Source organism: Furipterus horrens, unplaced genomic scaffold, assembly GCF_987537825.1.
Source record: "Furipterus horrens unplaced genomic scaffold, mFurHor1.1.pri manual_scaffold_8, whole genome shotgun sequence".
Classification (NCBI taxonomy): Eukaryota; Metazoa; Chordata; class Mammalia; order Chiroptera; family Furipteridae; genus Furipterus; species Furipterus horrens.
Window position 1 is genome coordinate 97,398,131 of NW_028327178.1, and position 13,056 is coordinate 97,411,186.

At 39.0% G+C, this 13,056-nt stretch overlaps 1 protein-coding gene across 1 annotated transcript in view; it reads right to left on the bottom strand.

The window, feature by feature from the left end:
• Positions 1 to 13,056, bottom strand: part of CHD6 (chromodomain helicase DNA binding protein 6) — a 176,631-nt gene that overhangs the window by 74,667 nt on the left and 88,908 nt on the right. The window contains exons 12-16 of the mRNA XM_090286413.1: positions 12,384 to 12,627; positions 11,056 to 11,232; positions 10,305 to 10,448; positions 7,158 to 7,413; positions 6,190 to 6,400 (exon numbers count right to left, since the gene is read on the bottom strand). Of these exons, the coding sequence (XP_090142539.1) occupies positions 6,190 to 6,400; positions 7,158 to 7,413; positions 10,305 to 10,448; positions 11,056 to 11,232; positions 12,384 to 12,627 (1,032 nt within the window). The remainder of the gene's footprint in view (positions 1 to 6,189; positions 6,401 to 7,157; positions 7,414 to 10,304; positions 10,449 to 11,055; positions 11,233 to 12,383; positions 12,628 to 13,056) is intronic.

Below are 13,056 nucleotides of genomic sequence, written 5' to 3' on the forward strand. Positions count from 1 at the left end.
TCACAGCTCCTATAGTGTCTCCAAATAAAAACCATCAACACCTATATAGCAATATCACAGAATCCTAAATCTCCACAACAAAATATTCACAATGTCCAGGAAAAAACCCAAACTTATGTAACATATGAAGAAACAGGAAAAATGTGACCCATTCTCAAGCAGAAAAAAAATCCAACACATATCAAATCCAAAATGTTGTAATTATCAGACAAGAACTTCAAAACACCTATTATAATTATGCTCAGTGAAGTGAAGCAACGTATGCAATGAATGAAAAGATAGGAAATCACAGCAGAGAAACATCAAACTAAGAAGCAAATGAAAGTTTTAGAACTAAAATACAATCTCTATAAAAAAGAAAGCATTGGATGGGTTTAATAAGCATGTAGGAAATAATAGAAAAGAGTCAGAGAATCTGAAAACAGATAAATCAAAACAAGAGAAAGAAAAAGGATTGGGGAAAAAAATAAAAGAGGAAGACAGCCTAATCACCTTTGGGACAATATCAAAAGGTCAAACATACAGGTAATTGGGAGTCCTACAAAGAAACAAGAGGCTGGAGCAAAATGAAAGAAGAAATAGAGAAATACTGACCCAAATCTTCCCAAATTTGATGATATATGTTTACATATTCAAAAATCTCAGTGAACTCTGCACAGGGTGAATTCTACCCATCACAGTCAAAGTGCTGAGAAGCAAAAACTGAAAAAATATCTCACTAGATAGAGTAAATCAACTCACTATATACAAGAGAAAAGCGACTTACGACTACAGAACTTCCCATCAGAAACCATGGGGCCAGAACACATTGGAATAACACTTTAAAATGTTGAAAAGAAGAAAAAAGAAAGCCAACCCATAATTCCAATATAAAAGATATATAAACAAACGAACAGAAAACGCTGAGGTGGAGAAAACCGTAAGAAGAAAACAAATCTTCTATGGTTAATTTCAGAAAGACGAAAGAAGACACCACATCTATGAAATATGAGTAACCAGTTGAATGACGTAAGAATTGAAAATTTAGAGAAGAAAATGGTCTAGGAAATGAAAAATATAATTATACAAAGAAAACCTACGGTTAAAGTTGGAAGAGAGAGTAAGGAAATTCTATCAGACGATATAACAAACTATAATGAGATGGAGAATAAAAAGTAAAGAGAAAATAAAAAATCGGGTGATCAATCCAGAAGTTGCACAAAGATAAAACAAAACAAACAAAATAATGTAAGATAAAATTCAAGAAAATTTCCCACAGCTGAAGAAATTAGATTTCAGATGGGAAAAAACTACTTAGTATCCAACTCAATATCAATCCCATACAAAAAACAAAAAACAAACAAACAAAAAAAACCCCAGCTCACTGTAAAACTTCACAGTACTGGGACACAGAGGATACTTCAAAGCTTCTAAACAGAAAAAAAAAAAAAAAAAAAAAAAAAAAGTCACTTATACAGACTGGGAACCAGAAAAGCTCTGAATGTCTAAACAGCAGATCTGGAGGCTGGAAGACAATGGACTAACCCTTCAAAATTCTGTGGGAAAATGATTTCTCACTTAGAATCTCAAACCTAGCCAAACTACTATTCAAAAATGAGAGCAGGCTATAAACATCTCACTTATCATTCACCCTTTCTCAGAAGCTCCCAGAAGAGGTACATGGACCCACCAAAAAGGAGATTTGATTCAAGTGGGAAGAAAAGAAACTTGCCCATGTGTACCAGGTGGGAAGAGGCCCCGGACAGAGAGGAGCACGTCAGAAGGGCCCAGGAGAGACAGCCCTGTGACAATGAAACTGATGTGCCTGAATGCAACAGGAGGAGACTTAGACAATCAGGCTAAACTCTGAAGCTGAATTATAACCACCATATAGAAAATTAAGCAATTAAAAAAAAAGATAATTTTTGGTTTCAGAGAAAATAAAAATTCTTCAATAGAGAAATAACAGCATACTACATGACTAAGCTGTAATCTGGTATTTATGTAAGTCCTAATAAACACTAAATATTAATCTAATCCTAAATATTATGGGAAGATGGGAGGATAGGAAGTTGCACACAGGTGTTTACGAGAGGTACTGAAAGACATTCATCTTCCATAGTGAAATTAGATAAATACCTAAAACTGAAAAAAATAAAAATTAAAAAATTATAACTACTAACATTATTTAGATAAGCTACAAATACCAAAAGAAATAGCAGAGAATTTAAACTAATTGTTTGTGGGGTGGGAAAACTCGGGGGCTGGCTGGGGAGTAAATTAGGAGATGCAATTTTTCATAAGTCTAATAGAATCATTTAACTCTAAGTTACGCATGCATAACTTCAATGAAAATTTAAAAAACTGAATTAAAGGAAAAGTAATGGTGATATTAAGCCCAGAAAAACCCTGTAATATGCTATTGGGGTGAAGAAACCATAAAAGAAAATATTTAAAATTTATATGACTGCAATGGTTACGAGAGAAGTCTTTTAAAGCACATTAATTTAAGCATTTAAGTTTATTTAAATTTTTATATAATTTTTTTTAAGATTGAGAGATTTGACTATTATAAAATTTAGACAGACATGCTGGATCTCCCTCCATAACTAAGAAGGGATACAACTACCTCAAAACTAGAGACAACTAGAAGTTCCAGAAAATCAAACTGCATGGAAGTCCAGCAAACAAGGACATAAAAAAGAAATACTCATCCAGACAGGTAGGAGGGGCAGAGCCGGGGCAGAGAGGACGCGGTGTGGTGGAGACAGCCGAGGCCACAGTGGAATACTGGCAGAAAGCGCAGTCACCCATTTTAAAGTCAGGAGGGACACCTGGGGAGCGTTCCCGGCTCCTCACCGGACCTTGCAGCTCACAGTCCCAGCACGGGGGAAAATCAAGCCTCATTGCTTCTGATTGTGCAGAGCAGTGGGGGTTGGGGCGGAGGCAGAAACTGCTGTCTCCCAGCAGAGTCTGCTTGTTTAAAGGGCACCCACGGTCCTAGAACATCCGCAAACCCACCCACTCTGGGAATGATGGCCAGGGCAGCAGCTAGAGGATCAACAGTCTGGTGTGGAAGTGGGAGAGGTGCCTGGAAAAGGGGTAAGTGCTGGGCAGGCAGCATTGTTCCCTCTCGGACCCCTCTCCCACATACAGCACCACAACGTGGTGAAACAGGTCACCCTGTACTGGCGTATCCCTAAGCCTCCGCCACTTACAACGTAACAGGAGCGACAGCTCTACCTGGGACGTGGAGGCAAACACAGGAGCCTGTCAGAATGAGGAGACAGAGAAGTATAGCCCAAAAGGGGGAATGGATCAACGTTCCAGTGGGAGAACTATGTGACGAGGAGGTAGCCAACTGAACAAATGAGTTAATAGCCAACCTAACAAATGCAGAGTTCAAAACACTGGTGATAAAGATGCCCACAGGCTTGACAGATATTCTTGAGTATGGCAGATGCATAAGGGAAGAAGTGAAGGCTATGCTAAGTGAAACGAAGGAAAATCCACATAAAACCAATGGTGAAGGGAAGGAAACTGGGGTTCAAATCAATGATTTGGAACATAAGGAAGAAAAAAACTGTCAACTAGTGCAGAATGAGGAAGCAAGAATTGAAAAAATGCGGAAAACTTCCCAAATTTTGCAAAGGAGATGGACATACAGGTCTGGGAAGCACGGAGGGTCCCGGGTGAGCTGGACCCAGAGGGGACCACACCAGGACGCATCATGACTGAGATGCCAAAGGTGAAAGATAAAGACAGAGTCCTGAGGGCAGCAAGAGAGAGGTGGAGAGTTGCCTACAGGGGGGTGCCTATAGGACTACTAGCTGATTTCTCAGAGGACACTTCGCAGGCAGGAAGGGACTGGCAAGCAGTATTCAATGTGATGAAAGGCAACCTGCAACCAGGACTACTCTATCCATCAAGGCTATCATTTGGAATGGAAGGGCAGAAGAAGTGCTTCCCAGACAAGGTGAAGCTAAAGGAGTTCATCATCACCAAGCCATTATTATATGAAATGTCAAAGGGACTTTCTTAAGAAAAAGAAAATCAAAACTAAGAACACTAAAACGACAACAAACTCAGAACTACCAACAACTGAATCTAAAAAATGAAAACAAAATCCAACTAAGCAAACCAGAATAGAAACAGAATCATAGGTATGGGGATCATTTGGAGGGTTATCAGCTGGGAGTGGGGAGGGGGAGAAATGGGGATATGGTGCAGGGATTAAGAAGCATATCAGTTGGTACAAAATAGACAAGAAGAAGTTAAGAATAATATAGGAAAGGGTGAAGCCAAAGAACTTATATGCATGACCCACAGACATGAACTAAGGGGGTGGGGGATTGCAGGAGAGAAGGGGGATACTGGGCAGAGGGTAGCAAAGGGGAAAAAAATTGGAACTACTGTAACAACATAATCAACAAAATATACTTAAAAAATAAAAATATAAACAAAGAACAACAGAAAATGGAGAGAGAATATAGATACACAATTCACTTAAAAAAGATACATGAATAGATAATACATATAAAAAATATTTGTTACTATTGAGAAAGACAAACTAAAATAAGAGACCATAATTTGAATATCTTTCAACAGGGCTTTTGAAAATATGTACCAAATGCTTTTAAAATGTACATCAGAATTTATCCTAAGGAAACTACTGGGAATATTCATAATGAATGTAAAGAGATATTCAGAGTTCCTTAAAATGCTGAAAAATTGAAAACAAACTGTAAGATAGAATATCATGAAGAACACCAAAACTGTGTTGTAGAAAAATAATTAAAGAAAAAATTTCACCATATATTAAATAAAGAATGTAGAATATTTAAACAAACAAACAAAACTAAACGTATGTATGTACAAAGAAAGACTGAAAAGATAAACACCCAAGTCTGCAGCTGGTGGTGCTATATGTGCCCATATTTTCAAGAAACTGTAATACTTAAGTAATCTGAAAACAAAATGAGCAATAAATGAATAAAAAATAGCATAAAGGGAGTTAAACAAAGACACCTGTGTTAATTATACTGTTACTCATTTGGGGCGGGGGTAAAAAAACCCTGCCATTAGGAGCTGTATAGTTTCAAGGAAAAGAGAATATATTTATGAGAAGCAAGTGTTCTGACAATGGGTTCCTAATCCAAAGTGACTTTATAAAATATGACACTACTAGTTTTGATTTATTCATTATAATTTCTTCAAAGGAAAAAAATTACACAAGTCTGAATTCTTTACCTAAAAAACCTTAGGGCTCGCAGAAATTCTTTTATTGTGTAATCTGATTTCAGAGAATTATTTATGTAACATTAAATGTCAGCATATCCCATAGCTAAATTTGTCATTTAATACTTTCTATAAATTACATGTTATAAGAGCATACAGAACCTTCAAGGACAAGAATATTTAAGACAATTAAAATGGCTATAATTTAACTTTTAAGAGAACAAAAATTTCCGTTACACTTAGCAATGCCTAGGCTAAAAGTTTCTATGAAAAGTCTTTTATCATTAAGAGTTTTTAGAAATCCATTTATCATCTTCAGATCACTGATGTATCCCAAGGGCTGGAAAAGTAAGGTACAGCACATAACGGATAACAAAGGCAGTACCCACGCAGAATCCAGGTAACACCATAGACTTTTCAGCTTCAAAAGAAATGGATTTAGGTTCAAGAACTATAGGAGTGTGAACAAGAAAATAAATAGCTAGTATATCATACAACCTTAGAGGGTTTGCTGAAAAAAGACATAAAATATCCCCAGATTATTTTTCTGCAAGTTGTCAGACCATGGTCTTTTAGTAACTTGGTACACAGGGAAGCTTTCCAAGAAGTATTTCTCTCACCATTATTGAGCAAAATAAAAAAAGTAAACACATTATTTTCCTAACCTTCTCTAATGCTGTTTGAACTGTTTCTTCCAACTAAGGAAAATATAAATAAACATGTAGACTATCTTTTTTAAGCAAAGCAAGGGCTCTACCTTATAGGCTATGAAATTCATTCTAGAGAGCTAAACTTGGATATACTTGGTCATAAGATTTAACTCTGAATTTTAGTGAATCTTTAAGAAGAGACTTTCTTCCCTTTTTAAATACTTTGTTGTTGTGGAAACATAATTTCTGAATTAATCAAAAAGGTATCAGAGAAAAGGAGGTGCCTGCAGCACCTGACACGCAGCTTTGACATAAGTCTCACCTTCTCTGGATGAGATAATCTTCTAGGATATCAAGACAGCGCACCATCTGGGAGAAGATGAGTACTTTGTGGCCACCTGCAATCAGCTTAGGGAGCAGTTTATCAATCAGCACCAGCTTCCCTGCTGCCTGAATCATGGCCTGCAGCTGAAAGTCGGGGGCATCAGAGCTGTGGGTTTTCCGGAAATCTTCCAGAATTTTCTCCTCTGCCCCTGAAAAAAAATAAGAGAGAGAAAACTATTCTTTGAACAAACTTTAAGGGTAAAACTGCTCTCTGCTTTACAGATCCTACAAGAAATGAAGTGACTTATTGGGTCCCAAACCCACAGTCCAGTGAGGCACTGCTGTGTGCATATCCCTGGTCCGTGCCCCCGGCAGAGGACTCTGCAGTGGGAGCAGGTACTTTGCTCTCCTGGGAGGTCTCAACAGGTAGAGAGGATCTGAGATACAAAGCTGACTCATGTAAGTAAACAAACCTTCACAGAAAGCTGACAAAAAGACATATCTTTTAACTCATAAAAACTTAGCTATAGCAAATACAAGCCACATATTTATTTAAAATGTTATCACAATGTTTTATTGTACGAAAAAAAGTTCTATCATGTTCTCTGATGAGTAGAAGCGACTGTTCATTTATTTGCAGTTTTTATTTCACTGCATCATGACCATTTTAGTCAACGCAGTGTGGGCTGAACCACAACAAGTAGGTATGGGTCAGCAGACTGGTGAGTAATATCCCCATCTTCTGATAAGCAGATAGGTTCAAAAAGCCTGGCTCTGTGTATGCACAGTAAGACTGCTTAGGTAGATCTATCAACCTCTTTGAACCTCAGTTTTACTCTGCAGAAAGGAGAGACTACAAACATCCCAGCATTTAACGGGAACTCAGTACCTAAGATTGTTGGTTCTCGTTAGCTTGTGGCAGCGGCACTGAGCCAGCCAGAGGGGCTCCCTGCTTCCCCCACTCACCGTTGATCAGGTAGGGATGGTTGCAGCACTTTCTCAGCTCCATCATGGTGTTGATGAGATTAGGCATGTTGTGCTGATTTGCCCCCTTGGTCAGGAAGGAAAAGTTCTTCTCCAGGATGGCACGGTAGTACTTTTTCTGAATATTGGTCAGCTCTACTTCAATGATGGTCTCTTGTTTGGGAGCAAGGTTCTTTTCCACGTCATCTTTCAGCCGCCGAAGCATCATTGGTTTTAGGATGGACTGCAGTTTCTTCACCTGTCCAGGAAAATCCTGATTTAATGATTACTGGGGTATTCCAACCTTCACTACAATCTCTTGGGCATAGTACTGTGACGGCAGACTAAATGAAAGATCATGACTGATCCCTGAACATGAGGCTGAAAGCAAAAAAGGGATCTCATTTTCATTCACTAGTATTTACTGAGAAACTATGTGGCAAGTTCATAAGACATAAAGAAAGAAAGATACAAAAGACAGTACCTATTCTCTAGCAAAGAGAAAACCAAGCTCTCTCTCTCCCTCTAACATTCATACATGTGAAACAACTAAGGAATACTTAAGCCATGTTAAGAGGTACAAGTGACATAAAGAAACGATTTAGATGCTGAAAGAATAAGAAGCAGAGGTGATCTGGGATAGGTGAAATGGGTGTAAGTAGTCAAAAAGTACAAATTTCCAGTTATAAGCTAAGTGAGTCCTGAGGATGTACGGCACGGTGGCCCTAGTTCATAATACTGTATTGTGTTTTTGAAAGCTGCTGAGAATAGATCTTAAAATTTCTCATCACAAGGAAAAAATTTTTAACTGCGGTGATGGCTTTTAACTAAACTAGACTTACTGTGGTGGTCATTTCATAATACATACATACACTGAATCATTATGATGTATATCTGAAACTAACATGTCAATTATATCTCAAGTGAAAAAAGGTAGAGGCGTCTGGGAACAGATTCTTCGCACATGTCGTAAACGACAGCAACATCACGTGTGGGGTCGCAGTACACAGAAAGCCGGTGCTGTAAGAGGACTGTGCCACTGCACAGTGCAGCTGTCACGTCAGGGGCACTTGGAGCCCAACAGTATTCTTTGCTATGGTTTTTCTGTTCTTCTAACAGCCCAGACCTGGAGAGCAGGTCTCTGCGCACTTGTCTGCACTGGCCAGGACACGTGCTCCCTTTCCCAAGAAGAGAACCAGGAGAAGGGATTCAAAGGCAAGGCACCTGATTTAAACCCCGAGCTAATACATCACAGCAGTAAAACTAATACCACTGGGACAATAAAATAAGAAAAAACGGAAGTGCAAAAGTTCAAGTTTCAAGTCGTAAGGAGTTGTTCAAAACTTTTAAAAAGGGTAGATTCTGCATAAATAAGATGTGAACTGTGCCTACGCTTCCTGAAGAAAGAGTGATTTAGAAGAGTTATTTACTGGGGCAGGTTTTAAATAATGATGAATATGCTTTAATTTGGAAGCAGATGCTTTCCAGAACTCTTATTTACTGTGATTTAAAACAGACACCTGATGTCATTTTTGTGGTTTTTCTCCTAACTAACCCCAATCTTAAATCTAACCCATTTATGAGACTTTCATTTTACCAACCAATCAATGTACCCAGGAATCTAACCCCCCAAATGGATAAGGAATTACTATATAAGAACCCAAGGAGAAAAGACACAGCTAGATACATAATTGTTACGGACAGGCACAAATGCCAGTCTGCCACATGCTGGGTTCAGCTTTGCCCTTCACTTGGTTCATACCTGGGATCATTTAGAGTATACTATGTGCCAGACACTGTGCTGGTCAATACAACAAACACAACTTTGGAGAAGATGTGGGCCTTTTCCTCAAGAAGGTCATAGTCTAGGAAGAAGAAAAAATGCATACCACAAAATAAGTGCAATGGGAGAAGAGGATGAGTTTCTAACGGTCCAAAAATGGAGAGTTGGCGCAGGCTTTTGAAGGACCAACAGCTACTGTACATGTACAGACGTGGAATTCAATTTGATGATTCATTTGCTCTCAAAGTCTGACTTGCCACAGAAGTGGAAACAGACTGGAACACAGAGTGTACCCTTGACATCTGTTAGTGAAATTCCCAAGCCTTCTCAGTCCCCAAATTCTCTGCCCCAACCCACTCTCACGCCACTGCTAGATTTAGCAGAACTAATTATATCACTCCTGCAATCAAAGCCTTGCATTGCTTCTCTAATACCTACTGAATTCTTCATCCTGTTTTTCCAGATCTTTCCACATTATATAACCCTAAACCACTCTGCCCTCACACTCCATAATCTCCCATCCTATTTCCAGCTTACTCAGATGATTCCCTGCTCCCGAATAAGTTTCATTTAATAAATAATAAATTCCAATATTTCCTATGTAAAGTAGTCACCATCTTTTCTCTCTCCACCTACTGAAAACTTACCCACTCTTCCAAGTCTACTTCCAAATTGTAATATCTTCATGAAATCTTTCCTGATTCCCAGTCAGAGGTGACCTTTCTTTCCTATAAAGTCACCAATTCTATTATTTGTTCCCCTTGTGGCATTTAAACTTGCCTGGTTTACTTCTGTAATCCCTAGGAGAGATTTCTACCCACAGTAGATAGCTATTTATTAATGTCAGTTGTTCTGAATCAGCTTTGAGTCCAATAAGCCAGACTCTGGATCTTTGAAAACTGTGGAAATTTAGTTGATATGGACAAAGCTGGACTTACCAACTATTATAGTGTATGACTGCCTTCTTTTCCTCACTGCTTGTGAGTACTCTGTTGTACTCAAAAAATTAAGCCTGGGAATTATGTTGCAGATTATGTAGGAGGAAGGAGGAAGGATGAGAGAAACAGAAGAAAGTACCATGATCCTGAAACCAGAGCTATGAGCAAAATCATCAAACTTACATGTGATATCAGTGAAGGCTGGAGGCCTGATATGTAACAGAAGATATTTTAGATGCTGGCTCATTTATTCTTTGGAGTAATACGAACTGTTGATAATCAGCTTACCCTCCTCAACATAAACCAACAAACACATCAACTAAAGGAAGTTAGAACTTTCCAACTCTTGGACCCCCAGTGACTTGTTCTTTCCTTGATGGTGAAGGTAATCATCACAATGTACCCTCAACCCTTCAGGCCCCTACGTACCTGTTCCTCTGTTTTCAGATCTCCAAACTCCTCCAGGAAAGCAGTCTCTGAAGGAAATTGTGATGGCTCCAGAAAATTGAGCAAACTGAAGAGCTCCTCCACAGAGTTCTGCAAGGGCGTCCCAGTGAGCAGCACTTTGTGTTCCTGCACAAAGTAACACTACATGATGAACAGTGGCTGAGCTCCCAAAGCAGTATGCTTCGGTGGAAAAAGGAAGCCAGGGCAATTCTATTTTGCTTTAATCAAAAGACAGGGTGCCAACATTTCATGGGAGGACAGTTAAATGAAAGATCAACCTTCCTTTCACATTACTAATTCCAGCAGCAATTTCATGTTAATTAATGCAACCTTTCTTTCATTCATTCACTCAATATCATTGAGTGACTTCCCACCACATACTAGACACTGTGCCAAAATAATAATGTTAAAAAGCCATCATCTCTGGTAGCAAATCATTCAGGGACCTAGAAACAAACCAGAACACCTTACATTTCCAGGCCACAAATTACATGGTATTTAAAATTCCTCTGAGTCCCTTTGGGAATCGATCTGTGGGAAAAGTCAAAATGTTAACCCAGTTTACAACTAAAAAACGTTTGGTTCCAACTCTATCACAGCCATAGAGGGCAAAAAGAAAATCTAGAGTAAACAGACTATGCACAAGGAAGCTACATGCAGAATGGCTTAAGAAGGCTTCCTCCACAGTGAAGAGAAGCAACCTATATTCATATGAAGAGCTCACAACTCTCACCAGGGCCATGAGCTTTAGACCTTCCAGAAGTTTGCAATTCCTGTTCTTCAATCTGTGGGCCTCATCAATAATCACACAGCTCCAGTGAATCTTCTTCAGCTCTGGGCAGTCTGCCAGGATCATCTCAAATGTTGTGATGACGACATGGAACTTGAAGACTCCTGAAAGGGGGTTTCCCTGAGGATGATACAACAGCAGGCAAAGCTTGACACCATGGCTACAGAATTCAGCTAATGGGCACCAGCTGGACTAGAGGAGACAGCACTATAAATGCTAGGACCCAGGTGAGAAGCCAATAAGCACTGCTCCTCCTCATCTGAGAAAAGAGAGACCACAAGAATGAACCAGCTATTTAGACAAGAGACAGACTTCATTACATTGATGAAACAGGAGAGAGCACGTGCCGTCATAAAGGTGAGACAGATGAGCAGTGCAGGCACAGCAGGGAAGGTTTTCATTTATTAATTGCCAGGATAAGGAAAGCAGATGGGTGTCGATTCACACATTCCCAGTCATGAGTCTGTCTAAACTATGCATAGCTTGAACGCCCAGGGAAACCTTCTTTGCTACTTTTCAGGTATAATTAATTTCAACTTTTATCTTGGGTTCTAGTAGACATTCAAAGTAATAATCTTGATGCACCTGGGACAAGTGCTACCAGGCAGGACATATCTTTGTCTTTTAGCCTGTCTCAGTGTGGCCACATTTAAAGAGCAGAGCTGCAGCACGTTAGAGCACACTGAAAATTTCTTCCAGTGTCTCCTGCTGTCTCTGAAGCTCCTGGCTGGCTTTCCTCTGATTAGATTCATTTAATTTTCACCTTGATTAATTATAAAACCCAGTGGCCAGGACAAACATACAAGCATACTCAGCAAAGGGTTTATATTTAACAAAAGCTTTCTAAAAATTCTACTGTGCTTTTAACATTGAACCTTCTTTTCTCTTTATTCTTCCCTGTCAGATCTGTTAACCTCCTCTCTCTGGCTGGAAACCTAGTCTCTATACACTGATTTTTCTGCTCACCTTCTTCACTGAGAACATAATAATTCAGATAAAATTTTTGTATATAAAAGCAACTTCATAAGCCAACCAAGAAACCAAGCTTTCAAGAGTCCTAAAAAGAACCTCTGGTACATCTCTGGCAGTGGAAAGCATGCCCTATAATTCTGTGTTTTATCCTAAATTAAACTACCAGGGAAGAGTAAGAAGTCTACCCCAATAACCATGTGAGTCTACAAAGTGAGTCAATAGTGACCCAAGACACGAGGCATTACAACTCCAGGAGACATCAGGGCGCCACTGGGTCTTTGTGATACATGTGAGCCCACCTGTGCGTCTCTGTACACCATCTCATACTGCTGGATCATCTGCCTGCTGATCTGGCTGCCATGGTACACGATGGCATTCATCTCCGTCCACGTCCGGAACTCCCGCTCCCAGTTAGTGATAGTGGAGAGAGGGGCGATGATGAGAAAAGGGCCATGAACTCCTCTAAGGAATATTTCTGAAAGGAATGTGATGGACTGGATGGTCTTCCCTAGGCCCATCTCATCAGCCAAAATGCAGTTTTTTCTGTAGAGAGGAAGAAATACAGGTAATTCATCATCAATATAGGAGAGAGGCAGAAGTTGATTGTAACTAAAAAGATACTTCAGAAGCACACCTTGACCTGTAAGGTCACCAATAAAGGTGTTATCAGGATTTTCCAGACATGCAACTGAGGCAAGTTTTTATTATTATTATTATTTATATCCTGCATTCTTCCAAAAAGGAACTATGGCAACTTGTGAGAAAATACATGAAATGGGTCTATTTAAATATAAACTAAAAATTCTAAAAATTAAAATATTAATAGAGGATAAAACACTGGCCTCAAACTGAAGCCAGTTTCTGTACCTAACAAATTTCATGGAAACCAAGGCAAAAATAAAATAAGTTACATGATTCTCATTGTTTATTATTTGTGTTATCAAAAGTCAAACTTAATCCACATAATCAATT